The sequence below is a fragment of the Engystomops pustulosus genome, chromosome 7 (assembly GCF_040894005.1).
Source record: "Engystomops pustulosus chromosome 7, aEngPut4.maternal, whole genome shotgun sequence".
NCBI lineage: Eukaryota > Metazoa > Chordata > Amphibia > Anura > Leptodactylidae > Engystomops > Engystomops pustulosus.
This window is the reverse complement of record NC_092417.1, coordinates 155,593,086-155,613,497: the sequence shown is the minus strand read 5'-3', so window position 1 is coordinate 155,613,497 and position 20,412 is coordinate 155,593,086. Positions and strand designations below refer to the sequence as shown.

The following is a 20,412-nucleotide window of genomic DNA, read 5'->3' as shown; positions in this document are numbered from 1 at the left end:
CCGCCTGCAGGTTTTCATGTTTCATGAAGAATTTTATGTATAGGTATAAAGTACTTTTACATGTAGCTTCAAACTATAAAATTGAGAATGAATGTCCTCCTGAAGATATACATAGAAGGCACTGACAATCAGGGGCGTACTTGAGGGGGGGGGGGAGGTTGCGGTCGCACCAGGCCCCAAGAGGCTTAGGGGGCCCTTATGGTGTCACTTTCCCATATGAGAAGACTATTACTATAAACCCTACATTATAGTCGGGGGCCTGGCACAGACTTTGCACTGGGGCCCATCAGCTTCTAGTTACGCCACTGCAGCCAGTGTAACAGAAAAACTTCTGAAAGTGATGTGTAAGACGAAGAACAAAACTTTTTTGGACGTATTGGGTAAGTTAAAGGGGATTCACAGAATTCACACAATTGGAGGAGCAAGTACTACAGTTACTATTCCTCGTACTCGATGCTCCATTGGAAGCTCCTCACAGATGAGGTGTTTGTAAATCCATAAATGTCTGTATAATTTGTCTACATAATGATTATCTATTACTTGCCACATTGAGTCTAGTGTATACAGGAGCAGCAGTTTGGGGGCTTGTCTTTTATAAGTAGATGAAGCCCAAGGGCAACCAATGACCCTGTTGCTTGTCTTCCTGGTGCCCCTTGGGTTTATGTATTGTGAGTGTGTGTGATAGGATGTAGCTTCCAGATCCCTAGATACAGTAAAGAAGGGGGCACCATGTTGGTTGTGGCAGCTGGGGGCCTCATTGCAATTTATTTCTCTATCCAAGGAGAACATTGGGGGTCAGAATCACTGACAGTAATATGTAACTTGTCACTCACCTGGATACATTGCTGAGAGACCATGTGACTGGCAGGTGCCTGGCGTGTGATTGGTCACTGCCCGGCACCTGCTCAGCAACTGACCAACTGCCAGTCAGTAGTTGGAGCGTCCACAGCGTCTCGTGTTCTGCGAGGAGCGATTTGGGATTTCCTTCTTCTGAGCCACAGAGGGAATTATTTTTGTCTGTCTTGTCTTATCTGTTGTTCTGTGTCTGTGTGTATTTCTGTGTTTTTGTGCTTCTTTGTTGCTGTTTTTCTGTTTGATTGCAGGTGGCACTTTCCTCATCATCATCTGGTAAGTCCTAGTCATATGTATACATACTATATACACACAGGACAGTATACAGGCAGTACATAGTGTATACACTACACACAGGACAGTATACGGGCAGTACACAGTGTATACACTACACACAGGACAGTATACGGGCAGTACACAGTGTATACACTACACACAGGACAGTATACAGGCAGTACACAGTGTATACACTACACACAGGACAGTATACGGGCAGTACACAGTGTATACACTACACACAGGACAGTATACGGGCAGTACACAGTGTATACACTACACACAGGATAGTATACGGGCAGTACCCAGTGTATACTCTACACACAGGACAGTATACGGGCAGTACACAGTTTATACACTACATACGGGATAGTATACAGGCAGTACATAATGTATACACTGCACACAGGACAGTATACAGGCAGTAGACTCGCTGTTACACATGGGGATGGACACAGATATCTTGTACTGGATCCATCACCGCTCTTCTTCCGCTTTGGGCAGCGTCTTCCCTGTTTTCTGGTCCCAGGATGACGGGTGATGGAGGGAGGACGTCCATTATCATCTATAACTGATATCACTCGGCCATTGAGGGTCATCCTGGGACACAAAACTAGGAAAACGCTAAAAGCAACCAACAACATTATATATAAGAAGCCTTTTACTTATATTCCAGTATAAAATGCCTGACACATCTATGGTCCTGGAAACTGGTTCTAATATCTATGGATCAATCTCCCTGATGGTTTCCATCCAATGAATAAGATTTATGCCATGTTTTCATTTTACCCCCCAAAAATCTTGGAAATGGGTTTAAATAATAAGTCTAAGTTAAACTTTTATAGAGTTTTGCCATTATAGACACTAATCCCCTATGTACAGCATAAGTTATAAGCTCATGATTACTGGGGGTCCACCTGCTGGGACCCCCTATAATGTATTGTGTATAGTGCTGGTCCCTTCCTATAGAGAATAGACGCTGTGTGGACCTTCTAAGGCTCCTGGGCCTGGTTACATCTGCATTCTCCTCGCCCCTCTAGTTATACTCCTGATAACCTCCATATAAAAGCTCCAGATCTTTTTTGTTTTAAGATTTTTATTACATTTTTCACTACAGTGAAAAAATAAGCCATACAAAATGGGCCATAATACAGGAGTTTAGTAAATGTACAGACGTAGTAACAGATGCAATCACAGCTCCAGGTCTTTATCATGTTCCCTTCTCTTCAGGAGCCGCCATGTGGGGAGAAGATGTGGAGCGACTGCCGGAGGACGAGCAGGCCTATGATGTGTCGACAATGATGGCGTCGGCACTTCTGGCCTGCTCCACCAATGCTGTCAGTGTTACCTACATAATCTCTGTACTAAGCTTATCAGGAATAGAGAAATGTTTCATCCTATGTTACTGGGTTATGTATTGTACTCTGATGTTAATAATAATTCTTTATTTATATAGCACACACAGATTACTCAGCGCTGCACAAGCATATCAAATTGGTCCCTGTCCCCACGGGGCTCACAATCTCAGCAACCTAACAGTATGTTTTGATGTGTGGGAGGAAACCGGAGTACCCAGAGGAAACCCACACAAACACGCAGAGAACATACAAACTCTTTGCAGATGTTGACCTGGGTGGGATTCGAACCCAGGACCCCAGTGCTGCAAGGCAGAAGTGCTACTCACTCAGCCACCGTGCTGCCCTTTACTTTGTATTGTATCATCTTGTAAAACAGATTGAAAAAAAAGGTTATAAAGTTTTATGTATAATGTGTCCCGCAAATAATGGATAATATGGGCAGTTTCGTCAGGGGACAATTATAGCCTAAAACTCCCCTCATATGGAATAAACTACACATCCTTCATACGGCCACCCCTGACTTTACTAGTGCGGGCACTGGGGGGTATATATAATACATACTGGTGGGGGATAGTGTATAGAAGGGGTGTGCAGGTTATACAGTATTAGGGGTATACAGGGTGTATATGGATGGGGCACATTTTCTATTAACACGGAACAGTGTGAATAATGGGGCATAAGGTAAATGTACAGGAATCAGGAGATTATATATTGTGGGAAAGGGCCCTGATGTGTCAATGTGGGCCAACACTGGACCAATATTCTGGTTTAAAGTAACTATAAAATGTAGAATTTGTCTATGTGCTCTCCATTGATTTAACTCGTATACAGACAAATGCGTTTCTATGTAAAAATATATAATAACTCTGCACTCAATTCTTGTGCAAAAAGTTCACAATTTCTTTATTGAAACAACAGAAAGCAATCCACATCAATGTAATGTTTTGGTTTGGTGATCTTCCTCAGAAACGGATTGCTGGAGGGTAAAGAGAGAGAGATAGAAGAGACCGGTCTATGGCCATGGTGTATAGCCTCATATGGAATTGTGGTATGATGATCCCCATAGAAAACAAACGCTGCCTATGGCGGTCATCATAGCGCAATTCCACATGAGGCTATACACCATGGCCATAGACCGGTCTCTTCATTCTTCCTCTCTTTACCCTCCAGCAATCCACGGGATAGGGCCTAACTTGCTGATCAGTGAGGTCTCAGTGCTGAGACCCCCGCAGATTGTAAAAAACGAGGGGTCCGTCTGACCGCTTGTCGCTCCTCAGACTAATGGAGCAGATGGTTGCGCATGACCGTTCTGCTCCATTTATCTCTATGGAGCTGACGGAGATCGGTGAGCGCCACACTCAGCAATTTCTGTCAAAGCCATAGAGATTAATGGAGCAGAAGGTCATGTGTGGCCGTCTGCCCCATTAATCCGACGGACCCCTTGTTTTCGCAATCTGCTGGGGCTCAGCACTGGATAGGGCCTAACTTTCCTTTGTGGGAAAACCACTTTAAATTGACGTTGATTGCTTTCTGATGTTTCAATAAAGAAATTGTGATCTTTTTATACAACTGAGTGCCCAGTTAATATATATTTTGCTGAAAGGGGTGGTACCCTAATCACGCACCATTATCTCCGTAAGAGTAATGTATATAAAAATGGGCACACAAACACACCTATGGTTTCCATGATCCCTCTACGAACCAAGTGCCTGGGTCCCAAATTATACAGTGGGTCCTATTCCTGCCCCAGGTTTGTGGCTCGGACAGTGTTTTGTAGTTTTATTGTCATGTGAAGGAACATCAGATGCCGATTACACACGGGTCCCAAACCACACACCACCTGGTAGGTAGGATTATAATCTGCTGGCAGCATGTTATAGAAATATGATTTTAAAAAATACTGTACTTACTTTTATTTGTGCGCAATGGGGCAGATTTACTTACCCAGTCCGTTCGCGATCCAGCGTCGCGTTCTCTGCGGTGGATTCGGGACCGGCCGGGATTCACTAAGGTAGTTCCTCTGCCGTCCACCAGGTGGCGCTGCTGCGCTGCAGTTCCCTGGAGGCGCGCTGGAATGCCCTGAAATTCACCGGCCTATACCTGGTGAAGGTAAGTGTAGTTTTCGCAACACATTTTTTTTCTTAAATGCGGCGTTTTTTCAGAATCCGTCGGGTTTTCGTTCGGCCACGCCCCCCGATTTCCATCACGTGCATGCCAGCGCCGATGCGCCACAATCCGATCGCGTGCGCCAAAATCCCGGGGCAATTCAGGTACAATCGGCGCAAATCGGAAATATTCGGGTAACACGTCGGGAAAACGCGAATCGGGCCCTTAGTAAATGACCCCCATTATGTCAATTCCAAGATATTCTCAGTTGAATGTGTATGTTAATGAGGCAGTCCAATGTCATGACCTCAGCACCTGGAGAACTGTCATTCCTGCCTATATATACCACTACCATCTCCATACATCACACAGGAGATTTGTCTTGTAAGAAGCATGGGGCAGTACTGGGAGAAGACAGGAATGGTCCAGACAGGAACCTTGGTGTACAAACGACCTCATTAGCATATTAAACTTAAATTATCTTGGGAATATCTGGTATAATGGATAGAAATTATAAAGCTTATTTGGAAATAAAAACATTCCTCTACAACAGTGGTTCTCAACCTGCGGGTCGCGACCCCGGTGGGGGTCGAACGACCTAAACACAGGGGTCACCTAAAGCCATCGGAGCCACGATTTTATTGCATTTTTTGGCACAAATACAATATTCTTGTACATGGTTTGGGGTCACCGCAACATGAGGAGCTGTATTGTGGGGTCACAGCATGAGAAAGGTTGAGAACCACTGCTCTACAACGTGCTAATAGAAGATAATAACGCTCGGTGGATGTGGTAGACATAGAAAAGAATGTATCTGTATATCTTAATATAAATGGTGTATATATAATTGATGGACTTGGCAATCATATAATTAACATACTATGGGACTTCCATCCAACAGCTGGGATCTGATCTTTCCAATATATATAATTATCCATTTTTTTTAAATAGCAGAATTTTATGTAATTTTCTAAACTAAAATGAGAAGTTTTATTGTAGCCTCCACCTCTATTCATCATGGAGCATATCCTGAGGACCGCCGAGGACCATGTAAGTGATACTACTGGGTCTACCCTACATCACACTAGACCTATGTGTAACGTGTTAGAGTTAGATATACACAACCCATAGCACCTGCCCTGCCGAAAAGACACAAAGTGGATATTCACCAATCAGCCATATTTCTGTATAAACCTGCCAATCAGTCAGGACACAATCACTGGGATCTCTGTTCTCTAGAAAACCCAGGCTACCCCTCCATGAACCACCTGGGAGAGACCAATTCAGGAGATGATAATAGGATCTCTAGGTTCATCAATACCTGGAGCCCATGGCTGATCCTTAGAGCAGTGTTGTCGCCTTGCCTCATTGTGTACATGGCGCCAAGGCTGGATGTGCCTGGGGTCAGTCATTGTCTTCAGGGGTCACAGGAGAAGGACCAGTGATGTCTAGATATCATTTATATCCTAAAATACCTTCCACAAAATGTCATGTCAATCCTCATCCTTTATTGTAATAACTTTATACCCTGTACTAACCATGAAGTGTCCTCTGTCCAGTTCTTCAGGAATCTCCGGGAGGAAGAGTTTACCTTCGAGAAGGTGAGAACATGAGCTCAGATCTTTCCCGCTTCTTACACATATGTACATGTACACGTCCTCTTATGTTACATGTCATATTATACTGTCATCATAACAAGACGTCTATCACATGGAGGGGGGTCACACATGGGGGAGAGATGGGAACAAGCCATTACCTACTGTACACAAGACCAGAGACCCCTGAACATCAGTGTCTTATGTTATTATCATTTCCAAATATTTCTAGAGATTTATCTAAAGTTGAATTATTAGAAACTCACTAATAATTTATGATTTTTATATTTAATATTCTTATAACAGGCGAGAGCCATTGGACTGCGGATCCTTGAGCGCTATGTAAGTCCTTCCAGCAAACCCCCAGAACATACAACACAATATAATCCTCATATCATCACATGAATGTCTATAGCTGCTATTCCCAATGCTAGAAGGTGACACATTCACTTCACTGCCTGTTCTCCACTGAGGACAATGTGATACAATTATACAATGTACATCCAGTTACATATATAGCGCTCACATGTTCTGTAGCGCTGCACACAGACACAACACTTACATTTACTTCTCTGTTCCTGTAATGGAAGAGAAATCCAGAAATGTCATCATAGATGTGACTGTATCACAATGTAAAGACAGTGAGAACATACAAACTATGGAGATGCTGGACTTGGATGGATCAGATCCAGGATTCCTTATAATTAATACAATGTTTTCTCTTTACTTCTCCAAGGATGAAGACTCCAATGAAGATTCCCAGGACGGGGTAAGAGACTTATAAAATATAGACATAAATCTCACACACAATTCTCAGATTATTCCATCAAACTGACCATTTTCTGACCTATTGCAGCCGATCTACATGAAGCTTGATGACGGCGTGAGGATCCTGGACGAGGAGTCAGCGATGGACACATCTGCAGAGGAGACTTCAGAAGAGCCTGAAGCTGAGACTTCAGAAGTACCTGAAGAAGAACCTGCAGAGGAGACTTCAGAAGAGCCTGAAGCTGAGACTTCAGAAGTACCTGAAGAAGATCCTGCAGAGGAGACTTCAGAAGAGCCTGAAGCGGAGACTTCAGAAGTACCTGAAGAAGATCCTGCAGAGGAGACTTCAGAAGAGCCTGAAGCTGAGACTTCAGAAGTACCTGAAGAAGATCCTGCAGAGGAGGCAGCAGCAGAGGAGGAAGAGGAAACATCTTGCTGCACCGGGTCCTGCATCCCTGTAAGAAGGTTCATGGACAGAGTAAGGGCCAGGATCTCTAGGCTCTTTAGGTAAGTTAAGGTACAGTAAGTATAACTTAGCACCAGTCATATTAAAACACATAAAAAATGTATTGTTAGCATATAGAATATATTAGGGGGTCATATAAAATTGTTTAAAATTTCTGGGGAGCACATAAGAGTAAGACATAAGCAAAATTCACCTTCATACATTCCTCCATTCCAGTGCTGTCAGTCCAGGCCTCATCAGCTATTACAGGTAATTCATGAGCAGTCATGTGGCATCACTTCCGGTGCGACGAAGACCCGAATCAGCACTGAAATAGAGGAATAGTAATAATAATCTGTATCTATATTGCTCCATGCAGGGCTGGCTCCAGGTTTATGTAGGCCCCTGGGAACAGAGCCTCTGCTAGACCTTTTACTGTACTGTACCTCCCAAGTTTTGCAGCAGAGACAGTGCCCCAAAGTAATATTATTCTATTCAACTGAATCCCTGGACACACCTCTCTCGCCTCTAGTGGGCCCTCCACACAGCTCTGGGCCCCGGCACTTGCCCGGGTATGCTGGCATTGGCCCCATCATATTCTGTAGCGCTTTACAAATCATAAAGTGTGTGAAAATCATAATGTGTGAAGGTGAGTTGCGTTATTTTTTTCTACCTATTATAGGTTTCACTGCTCCCCAGAAATTTTGTATGAAGACGCTGTTAAGGTTAGGGTCACATAGTGTTTTTTTTTATACATCGGAAAAACTTCATCCATGTACACAGATATATACTGATAGACAGAGAAATACATTTCATGTACATACATACATGTTTCCATCCTGCTCCCTCCTGCTGAGCGACACTTACAATCAGTGGAAGCCAATAGAATTTTTAGGGGGGGGCAGATGCAGCATTGTGCGTCCTCCCTGCCTCCACTGAGCATACGCACAGGGAGACCACAGTAACATCACTGGTTAAATATCCTGAACATCGGTAGCAGCTTATCACTGGCTTCTGCCGATGTTCACGGCCCCCCTTCTGCCCCCGCATTCAGGGGGGAGGAGGAGGGACCAGGGGACGGATCTCACGGTATCGGCATACAGTGGAATACGTCCTAGCCATACATGGAGTCCTCCCGATATATACTTACAATGTATGGCAAAAACACCATGTGATCCCAAACTAACTTTAAGTTTGATATAGATATATTAGAGTTTTTTCTGGCCTCCAAAACTATGTATGGTACGGGGCCACATTAGTATGTGACATCATCATCGCAGCAAAGCTTTGTTTGAGCTTTTATTGATACTAACATTGTTTTAAGGCTTGAAAAATGGTCAAATATGAAATAAAAAGTATTATAGATACTATAGAATTAGAAGCATAATATAAAAGTGATAAGAATAATTTAGTAACTATAGGATATAATATATATGACAGTGTGATAGGGGCAATATATAAGAAGTAGATACAACCAGTAAGTATAGTAATAGAGTTAAATAGAAGAAAAATGTGTAAAAAAATTATTTAAAACGTTAGAAATAGGTGTAGGAAATAGATATAAATATCACTGGTATAATAGATATTTAGATGATTAGTAAGAGCAATATGAAAAGAATACTCTAGGTATAGTGATAAAAAGAATTAAAGGGGTTTTCCCATTTCAGAAAATTCAAGTTATTGTTTGTATTGTTATTACTTATATTTAGTAATAGTGATAGTGATACAGAAAGTATATTGGAAAATTGTAGAACTTTTTATAATACAAACAATAACATTGATTTGCTGAAATGGGAAAACCCCTTTAGGTTATTATGAAGTAGATACATAGTATATTAGATATAGTTGTATGTAATAGTGAACGTATTATAGAAAATGTTATGGGTCATAAGTATAAGAATAATATAGATTATAGTTATAAGTATAGAAGAGAAAAAAGAAAAACCCTAAAGTTAAGTAAATTATAGTTCAAATGGGTTTTCTGAGCTATGGATAACATATATATATATACACAACATAGGTCTTCAGTATCAGATTGGTGCAGCACCCAGCAACCCCACAGATCAGCCGTAGGCCCCATTCACACAAGCCGTGGGGGGACGTATATCTGGCCACAGGTTTGTGGACATATATACATCCCCATACACGTGTAGCACCGAACTATACATGGGAGTAGATAGAACATGCTTTATCTTTCCTCATGTTTGCCTCCGTGCGGCGCTATTTGCTATGGAGAGGGAAGAGGTGAGCAGCGTAATCCCTCCTCCTCTCCAACGCGCTGACGTGTGCTCGCCCAGGTTCACATGATGAGTTTTCATTGTGTTTTCAAATCCAGTTCAAACGCGTCAGGAAAAACTCATCACCAAAAGCCAAAAAGGCAAATGTGTAAGTTATTTATATCAGTAACAATGGGGGTTTCTCCTTTTAACTTTAAAAATAATGATCAACACTTATCGTTGCTACTTACCAAACACTTAAAGTTTTGGTGACGAGTTTTTTCCACTGCGCTTACAATGTGTTTCAAAACACAAAGCAAATGCATCATGTAACCCCCAAGAATATAAAGGTCTCATATTATCATAATATTCAGCCCTAATATACAGAACTCCCAATTACATTATATACGTCTTCCATATACAGCTCCCAGTTTAATTAAAATCCTGCCCCTATATACAGAACACCCCCATATTGAAATAGATATGGCCCCTTATATACAGATTCCCCCAAGTTTCATTTTATAGAGCCCCCCCCCCCAGATTTAGATCCCCCTCAGTACAAATATATGCAGCTCCCCATACACAGTTTTCCCACATTTCCATTATATACACATCACATACACAGATCCCCCCTCCAGTTCCATTATATACAACTCCCCATACACAGACCCCCAGTTCTATTATATACAGACCCCATACACAGACCCCTCCAGTTCCATTATATACAGCTCCCCATACACAGACTCCTCCAGTTCTATTATATACAGACCCCATACACAGACCCCTCCAGTTCCATTATATACAGCTCCCTATACACAGACCCCTCCAGTTCCATTATATACAGCTCCTCATACACAGACCACTCCAATTTTATTATATACAGGTCCACATACATAGACCTCCAGTTCCAATATATACACCGTCTCATACATAGACCCCCCAGCTCCATTATATACAGACCCCATACACAGACCCCTCTTTACATTATATACAGACCCCATACACCCCATAGACCCCTCCAATACTTTTATATACAGCTTCCCATACAAAGACCCCCCCTTTTATTATTATATACAGCTCCCCATACACAGACCCCCAGTTCCATAACATACAGACCCCATACACAGACACCTTCAGTTCTATTATATACAGACCCCATACACAGACCCCCATTACATATTCTATAAAGCTTCCCATACATAGACCCCCCCTGTTTCATTATATGCAGCTCCCCATACACAGACACCCCCCCCCCATTACATTATACACAAACCCCTCCAAATACTATTATATGCAGCTCCCCATACATAGACCCCCCAGTTCCATTATTTACAGCTGTATAAACAGAAAATATTATAGATATTATAGTGTTAGAAGCATAAAATAAAAGTGATATGAATAATTTAGTAATTACATATACTATAAGCTAGTAATAGGATATACAATGTATGACATAGTGTGTTAGGGGCAAGATATAAGATCAACCCTCGATAAGCAGTAGATACAGCTAGTAAGTATAGTAGTATAGTGAAACAGAAGCAAAATGTGTGAAAAAAAATTAGAAATAGGAAATATAAATATGACTGGTATAAGAGATATCTCGTTAAGATAAATAAGATATCAATATGCTAAGAATAACATAGGTATAGTAATAAGATATAAATTAAGTTATTATGAAGTAGATATAACGTGTAGTAGATAAAGTAGTATGTAATAGTCATACAAAGTATTATAGAAAATGTTAGGAACAAAACATATAAGAATTATACAGATCAGTGATGGCAAACCTTTTAGAGATCGAGTGCCCAAAATGAGACCCAAAAACCATTAGCTTTTCCCAAAGTGCCAACACGGTAATTTAGGCAGTAACAAACGTATTGCCACCAGAATCTTTGAGCTCCAATCCGACACCTTTTCACTCTTCGGATAGGACCAAGCAGCACAAGATGGGTCACTTTAAAATAGCAGGGCACTACTTGGACTGCCTGAGACTGCAGGAAGATGCCATGTCTGGCAAACTCCATGCCTGGGAGACAGCCGTGTGCCCACAGAGATGCCTTCGTGTGCCATCTCTGGCACCAGTGCCATAGGTTCGCCACCACTGATATAGATCATAGTGATAAGTATAGAAGAAAAAAATAAAAACCCTAAAGTTAAGTAAATTGTAGTCCAAACGGGTTTTCTGGGCTATGGATAACATATATATGAAATATGGGTCCTCAATATCAGATTGGGGCAGCACCCAGCACCCCCACATATCAGCTGTACTCAGCCGCTGATAGACAGAGAATGGGAAATCATAGGATCAGTCATCAGTATTTGTAGCTCAGAAAACTCTTTTAAAGGGCACCTGTCAGTAGTGATAGTGTGTATGATAAGAATAATATAGAGCAGTGATGGCGAACCTTTTAGAGACCGAGTGCCCAAACTACAACGGAGACCCGATTATTTATCGCAAAGTGCCAACACAGAAATTTAATTTGTGATTTATACACCCTTCGCTGTCACAGTTTTCATTGATACCAACACCCCGAGGACACCAATAAAGCAGAAAATAGTCCCAGGTAGAGCTGTCACTTTAAAATAGCTCTGTGAACAGCAAGTCCTGGGATGTCTGGGACTGCAGGAAGATACCTGGAGTCATCTCTGGTGATGGCCTGAGTGCCCACAGAAAGGACTCCGAGTGCCACCTCTGGCACCAGTGCCATAGGTTAGCCATCACTGATATAGAGAGAGATATAAGGTAGATAAGAGTTATATAAGAATTATATAGTTATAGAAGAATAAGTAAGATATAAGATAACGCACTGTATAAGGTCGGCTGCACACATTGTTGGTTTATCCACATCCTGACTGGATTTTAGGACTGAGCACATTGCAGAGGAGGTGACTTTGTGCATCATACACATATGTGATGCAGGGAGTCCCATCACCTGGACTGTGCTCCATCCTGAAATCCATCCAGCGTATAGTCCGTTTTTCATAGAGCGTCCACGTGTGCAGCCGGCCTGAGTGTGACAGGGCCCCATCCAGCGCTATCACTGCAGGGAACCAGGGAGCAGCCGATCGCCAGCTCTTGGGGTCAGGAAGGAATTTTTTCCCCCTCACATGGGGGTTATTTTCGCCTTCCTCTGGTTCACACCTTTTATGCAGTAAATCCTATAAATTACACTGGATGGTTCAAAATTAAAACAAAACAAAAAATTACAGTAATAAAAACTAATTAGAATTTATTCATTGTGTCTGTGTCTTCCTTACTGTGTGGTGTCCTTCATTATAGACCCCCGGACCCCTCTGCTGATAAATGACTGCTGTCATCAATAAAATCATAAAAATCATAAAGATGTAAGGTATCAAAATGCTGCACTTACCAAAATGCCCAATATATCAAAATTTAAGGCCCCTTCCACACTTGCGTTGCAGATCACGTCAGAGTCTGATCAGGGTGCGATCAGGGTTTGGTCAGTGAAAAACGCACATTTTGCATCAGAGTGCAATCAGTTTTCAGTCAGAGTTTGTTCAGTGTCTCAGTTTTTCACGCGCGTTTTCAATGCAATTTCAGTGCAATTTCAATGCGTTTTTCACACACAGAAAATGCGCGTGAAATGGACTCAGGACTGAGCTCTATCTTTTCTATGGCAATTGATGCGTGAAAAACGCATTGCACTTGCAAGTGTCTCAGAGTGCAATGCGTTTTTGATGCGTCTCCATAGACTTGTATGGTGCGTTTTTCACGCGCGTGACTTGCAAAAGTAGATCATGTCAAGATTTAAATGCGCGTTAAAAAAAACGCGAGTGTGTGCGTGAAAAAAAATGCAAGTCTGAAAAGACCCATTGGTTACACTGGGTCAGAGAGCAATGCAAGTTCTGCGCGTCAAAAGCACATGCAGAAAACGCACGTGAAAAACGCTAGTGTGAAAGGGGCCTAAGAATTATCCCATGCTGCCGAGCTGTCATGAAAAAAGAAACATACAAATTTCCAATTGCTGTTTTTTTTTTTTGCCATTTTGCCACAGATAAAATTATGAACAAATGGGTGTCAAAAAATGGCAATATAGCATAAAAAATTTCCAAAAGTTCATTTTCAAAGTACATTTGGTATTCCTGTGACCATACCTACCCACAGAATAAATGGGAAGTGTCATTTGGACCGTAAAGTTAAAGCCACAAAAACCAAACCTGTAAGAAAAAATGTCGCAAATACGTTTTCCCTGTCAATTTCAAAGTAATTGGAATTTTATTCAACGTTTTCGCTGCAAAGCAAAGAATATCTGGTGCCATTACAATCGGTGCAATTTGTTTCATACGTATCTGTTAATACAAAAATAAAGAAGTTATGGCTTTTGTAACATGGGGAATGAAAAAACAGATAAGAGATGTTGTGTCACAAGGTCATATGGGTAATATATCTGGTTATATACCGGTCAGGGCTTAATATATGTATTAAGGCCTCATGCACACAACAGTATTGGGAATCAAGCACAAATAGTGTCTAGCTAATGACCCCCATACATTTCTATTGTACATGGTCACGGTGAATGTCATGGTAACTACCAGCGTCGGTCTGGCCCGCCGGGGGACCGGTGAATCCCCCGGTGGGCCCCGACACCTGCCATCATGTTCGGGGTCTCCCTTCTTATCCATAGGAGGCCCCTGCCGGCGATCGCAATAGAACTCAATGCGACCAGGAACCGGCCGCTTGAATTCTATTGCGGCCGCTAACACTGACTGGCATTGTTACCTGCCGTGTGTGTAAGTGAGACGTGGCCGGGAGAATTTCCCAGCGCACGCCGCACTCTGCCCCTGGATACGCGGCAGCCCGGTGACGTCATCACGCTGCTGCGCATCCTTTACCAGTCTGCGCGGGCGGCTGCAGCAGAAGCAAGAAGAAGGGAGAAAGGACGTGTCAGCGATAAGTGGGTAAGTTACTGTTTTTTTATTTGAATGCCGAGGTGAAGGGGGCAGTACAGAAAATGCTGGGGACCTCCTGTATAGAAAATGCAAGGGGGAAGGGCAGGATACAAAATGTAGTGTCAGGGGGCCAGTATGGAAAGTACAGATGGGAGGGGGACAGCATGAAAAATACAGAGGGACCAGGGAGGGGGAAGGGGCCCAGTATAAAAAATGCAGGATGGAAGTTGCAAAGGGTGAGGGGGAAGTAGTCAACATGCAGGGGAACAAGAGGTGGATTATTCCAGTAAAGTAAAACAGGTGGGAAGTAAAGGGGTGCAGTTTCAAAAATACATGGTGACAGAGGAGGGGGGCTGAGGAGGGGGGTATGGAAAATACAGGGGGACTGTGGGGGGGCAGGATGGAAAATGCAAAGTGAAGTAGCAATACTGGGAGAGGGGGGATTAGTCCAGTAAGGAAAATAGCTGTGGGAAGAGATGCGGAGGCGCAGTATGGAAAATACAGGGAGACCGGGGATGGGGTATTCAGGAACACACAGTGTGGGCAGTATAGAAAATACTGAAGGAAGAAAGGTGCCCAGGATTAAAAATACAGTGAGGAAGAGGGCACAGTAAATAAATTGCAAAGGGGTGGGGGACAATAAATAAAATGTAAGGGGCAGTATATGTAAACTAAACAATAAACCCCTTTGCCTGTTGCATTGTTTTTACATTAAATTTTTGCTCCCCAGCCTCAAAAAGCTATAACTTTTTCATTTTTCCGTGTACAGAGCTGTGCGAGGGCTTATTTTCTGCATAACAAATTTTATCAGAGATGTTAATTATTATTCCATGCCATGTACTGGGAAACTGGAAAAAAATTCCAAATGTGGTGAAATTGGCAAAAAAACCCCAAATTTGCGTCACATTCTTGTGGGCTCAGTTTTTACGACTTTAACTGTGAGCTCCAAATAACACCTCTGCTTTATTCTTTGGTTTGGTACGATCACAGTGTTATACTTTGTCATGCTCCTTACCACATGGATTATACTTAAGAACGGGTCAAATGTGTCAAGATACCTTTCATAATTTGTGGGCTCTATGTAATAATAGAATCAAATAATGTCAGGAAATTATATAGAAATTAATAAATAGGTGATTGGAGGGCACCACATTTTAATTTATTAGAGGTACAGTATCATTTATTTAAGGGCTATAGAGTATTGATAAATTCAGGGTCGCAATATCATTTTTGATATATGCATGCGGCACAGAGTGGTTTAAATTTTGGGGTATATTTGATAATGGAGGGGGCAGTGTGGTCATTTTGGTTATGGGGATAAATATTATCTAGGAGCACAGTGTGGGACATTTCTGTTAGCCAGGTGACATTATATATACTGTAAGTGACTGTGGTATTTTTAGTCGCACAGTGTGGAGATGTGCTGACAGAATCTGAAAACATCTGTTGGAATATTCTGCATCCTTAAGTCATGGCACTTCTGGACATAAAGTAGAAGTCCTGTATTTTGTCAGATAAGAGATCAGATTTCTGCCTCTTTCTGATTATTCCTGTAGTCACTGACTACCTTTTATTGCGAGAAAGCTCTTATCATGTGTAGTGCTTTATCCATAGAGTCAGTAAGCCAAGTCTGATTGGGTGACTCATACAAAGCAGCTGGGAGTTTGTGCAGTGATTGATTACTCCTGCCTGTCAGGTACAACACAGTGAATACAACGTTCTCTGGGAGCACTCAGTTCAGGGATTTAATAAGATATGTTTCTGCATCAATGTAGCTACAGCATTCTCAAGGTATGTTTGGCCCATAATGCATCAAATCAAATGGTTGATTTCCTTTAGTGTGATCCCTGCAGCCTCAGTTTACAAACCAAGAACTGTGCATTAGCAGAGAGGGAAGGAGAAATCAGAACTTTATATTATATTCTGCTACTTCCCCCTCCAATGCCTATGCATTTCTAGACACCCTTGATATAGGTCGTATTTCTATGTAGTAGTAGGGTGGGCCCCCAGAATCATTTTCCCCTGTGGGCCCTTGGTACCCCAGTCCGACCCTGAAAACATCTACAAGGCCATTAAGATCATCAACATTGGGAACAATGCGGAAGCCCTAGAGCGACAGAGGCGGATACTCATGGCTGCTAGAGACTGTCCATTCGTGTCTCAACTCAGTGCCTCACTGAAGTCTAAGCGCCATATGTATTTCATCCTGGAGTATCTGTCCGGCGGCAGCCTCGAGTCTCTGATTATTCGGAGCGGCAAGCTTAACATCGAGCTTGTACGCATCCAGTTCCTCCATGGGCATGGCATCGCCCATCAGTAAGAGAAACTATATTTATGTGATTTTGGGACACCACTGATATCCATGGGCTGTGTCCGTTTTTGGAGATGTCAGTACTAGATGTCCATGGACACTAGTGGTGCAGTTTCTAACAAGATATTCTTCTTTCTTCATGACCCCTATTATAACAAGTATTAATGTTGTTTTTTCATTGCAGAGACATCAAACCAGCCAACATCATGCTGGATGAAGATGGTCATATCCGGATTATAGACCTGGGGCTGGCGCAGGACGGTCTGACTGCTTCCACTAAGATTTGCGGACAGACTGGAACATACCGCTACATGGCCCCAGAGGTGCACCTGGATAAACCTTACACTGTAGCAGTGGACTGGTGGGGTCTTGGGATCGTTGTTTCCAAAATGTCATCTGGAAATCCCCCTTTTATGACCTCAACCAGATGCAAAAGGTCTTTCTCTCGATCACCAGAAAGAAGCCAAAGATTCCATCATGGCTTGATGAAGACCTGAAACATCTTATACTGAACCTGCTACAGAAGGATCCAGAGATGCGCTTGGGTGTGTCCGGTAACATCAGAGACCACCCATTTTTCCGAACCATCTGCTGGGAGGAACTGGAGACGAGGAGAGCACAGCCACCCATTCCATCTTGTTCTGGTGACAAACCATCGGGTTAGCCTGGGGGGTAACCCCTGTGCCTCCTTCCCAGAACTTTGTGCCTCCTCCGCCCACTGCTTGTAGACCTGACCCTGGCTTGCCCCGCACATGACCTCTCTCTGCTGCTTTACTGCCGTTTGTCATCATATTGCTGCCCCAGTCTCTTGGCTCTGATTCTTCTGACCTCTGGCCCGACCCGACGACCCTTCAAGCCTGCGTTTTCTTCGGCTCCAAAGACCACCCTGAGACCACAGATTTCCCTTTTTATGGTGAGTATCGGGTGAGTATGGGCACTTGATCCAGGAAATATTTCCCGCCATCTTTGGCGCCAGGAAGGAATGTTTTTCCCCTTAAATCAGGACAAATTGTCTTAAAGGGGTTTTTTCTTTTCTTCCTCTGGATCAACACAAATGCCCCAAAACAAATTAATTTTCGCCCTCAAAATTTTAAATAAAATTTAGCTCACTTTCCAGAAACAAATTATTTAGTATATGATTCAGGGACTAGTCTGACTGCCATGCATGGGGTCGGGAAGGAATTTTTCCTCATGTAAAGCTAATTGGCTGAATGAGGTTTTTTCACCTTCCCCTGGATTAAGGAAAAGTTATTCCAGGGATCTAGTCTGACTGCCCTAGGTGGAGTCGGGAAGGAATTTTTCCCCTTATTTAAGGGTTTTTCGCCTTCCCCTGAATCAACAAAAGTCAGTGGATTTAAAATATCCTTGACTTTTATTTGGAAATTATCAAATCAATCGCCCCCCTCATCAATAAAATTGCTATTTCAATAAAATTCTCTATTTTCACCCTTATATCTTGTGTACTTTCATTATTTTTATTGTCTTGCTGTGTATTTTTTTGGTTCCCCTGGTCTTGTAATACTACAGTGATATATGATAACATAGTACATGGTAAGAATTAATAACCAATAGCCATCGGTATTCAGCTATTGGAAAACTAAGGATATGAATAGACACATTCACACATTTACAAACACAACGCTAGGGTCTGTGGGCGGCCCTTGGCCCGATCCCATATGAGCTCATTCACATGTCATCAGGTCGAGGCCCTTCCCTATACACTAGCGCTACATTTGTAAACGCAACCAAAGACCTGTCCCTTTTTTGTTTTTTCATTTCCATTTTTCACTCCCCACAATCAAAAATCTATAACTTTTATTTTAGCACCGAACGCAGGTGTTACCGGTAAGTGTTTTCTGAGATATGCAGCAAAGAATTACCGGCTATGGAGAGGGCTCAGCCCGTGAGCCCTCTCCATGCATCCGCTGCCGACCTGTGATGTGCTCTTAAGTCACAAGTCGTTAAAGGGTTAAAAGGTTTTATCTGCCAATGAATGATTTCTGCGAAGAGTAATATTTATATACAAAAGACATTATAATAATCTGAGAATATCAGTGACCTCGTGTCACCTGTACAGAATTATTTATCATGTAAAAAAAAACAGAAAAAACCTAAAATACAAAAAGAAAGTGAATATCTGTGGGTAGGTTCTTTTTATGATGGTTCCATTTTATTAAAGGTTGAACATGTTTAGCCACATATAAGAGATTACATATATTCAGTGAAGATAAATAAGATACCAATATGATAAGAATCATATAGGTATAGTAATAAGAAAAAAGTTAAGTTATTATGAAGTAATATAGTAGTATAGAATAGTGATAGAAAATATTATAGAAGATAAACCTAAGAATAATATAGATTATAGTTAGAAACAAGTATAGAAGAAAAGAAGATGAAAACCCTAAAGTTAATATATTATATACCACCCTTAATTATTTTAGATACAGCGCCAATATATATACCCCCCCCCCCCCACACACACACACACACACCCTCCCATGTAGTGCCTCAGGGCTCTGCTATCTACCACATGAGGTGAGATGCTCATCTCGCTTCATGGCAGATGTGGCCCTGTAAAATAAGATTTGTACTACTGGAATAAGATTATTATAGATACCACAGAGTCAAGATAAGATACGAATAATATAGTTATAGAAGAGTAAATTAGATATAAAATAACACACTGTATAAGGTCGGCAGCACACATTGTTGGTTTATCCACATCCTGGATGGATTTTAGGACCAACCACATTGCAGAGGAGGGAACTTTGTGCTTTGTAGTCATATATGATGCAGGGAGTCCCATCCCCTGGACTGTGCTACATCCTGAAATCCATCCAGCGTACAGTTTACTATTCCCAGAGCGTCCGCGTGTGCAGCCGGCCTGAGTGTGACAGGGCCCCATCCAGCGCTATCACTGCAGGGAACCAGGGAGCAGCCGATCGCCAGCTCTTGGGGTCAGGAAGGAATTTTTTCCCCCTCACATGGGGGTTATTTTCGCCTTCAAAAGCGTGTTCAAAATTTATTCGAAAATATCAATACATCCACAGTGTAAATCCTGTCCACCAACACGTTTCAGACGGTGTGACCGTCCTTAGTCCTGAGACCATGACTAAGGACGGTCACACCGTCTGAAACACGTTGGTGGACAGGATTTACACTGTGGATGTATTGATATTTTCGAATAAATTTTGAACACGCTTTGGAACCTGGCTGGACCATTGGATTATTTTGCTAGTTGCTTTGCCTTCCCAAACGAGGTGGGTCCTTTGCCGGCTCCGCGTATGATCAATAATGGGCTGGAGGTGAGCTGGAGCTTTGCCCCTTTTTTTTCTTATTTTCGCCTCTGCTTTACGCCTTTTTATGCAATAAATCCTATAAATTACACTGGATAGTTCGAATTAAAACTATATTAAAAATATATATTATAGCAATAAAAACTAATTGTAATTTATTTATTGTGCCCGTGTATTCTTTACTAAACCTCTAGAACACAAGACTACAGACATCACATCAGAAAATATGATTATATAGTCTTAGGGGACAATGGGGCAGATTTACTTACCCGGTC

At 42.2% G+C, this 20,412-nt stretch overlaps 1 protein-coding gene across 1 annotated transcript; it reads left to right on the top strand.

Annotated features, from left to right (window-relative positions):
* The first annotated feature begins 2,111 nt into the window (after window positions 1-2,111).
* Window positions 2,112-17,712, top strand: LOC140069019 (uncharacterized). The gene is made up of 7 exons (XM_072114361.1): window positions 2,112-2,465; window positions 5,592-5,642; window positions 6,152-6,193; window positions 6,494-6,529; window positions 6,924-6,956; window positions 7,044-7,462; window positions 17,023-17,712. Exons 1-7 carry the CDS (start codon window positions 2,367-2,369, stop codon window positions 17,333-17,335), a joined length of 993 nt encoding a protein of 330 aa, XP_071970462.1. The 5' UTR covers window positions 2,112-2,366; the 3' UTR covers window positions 17,336-17,712.
* The last annotated feature ends 2,700 nt before the right edge of the window (window positions 17,713-20,412 follow it).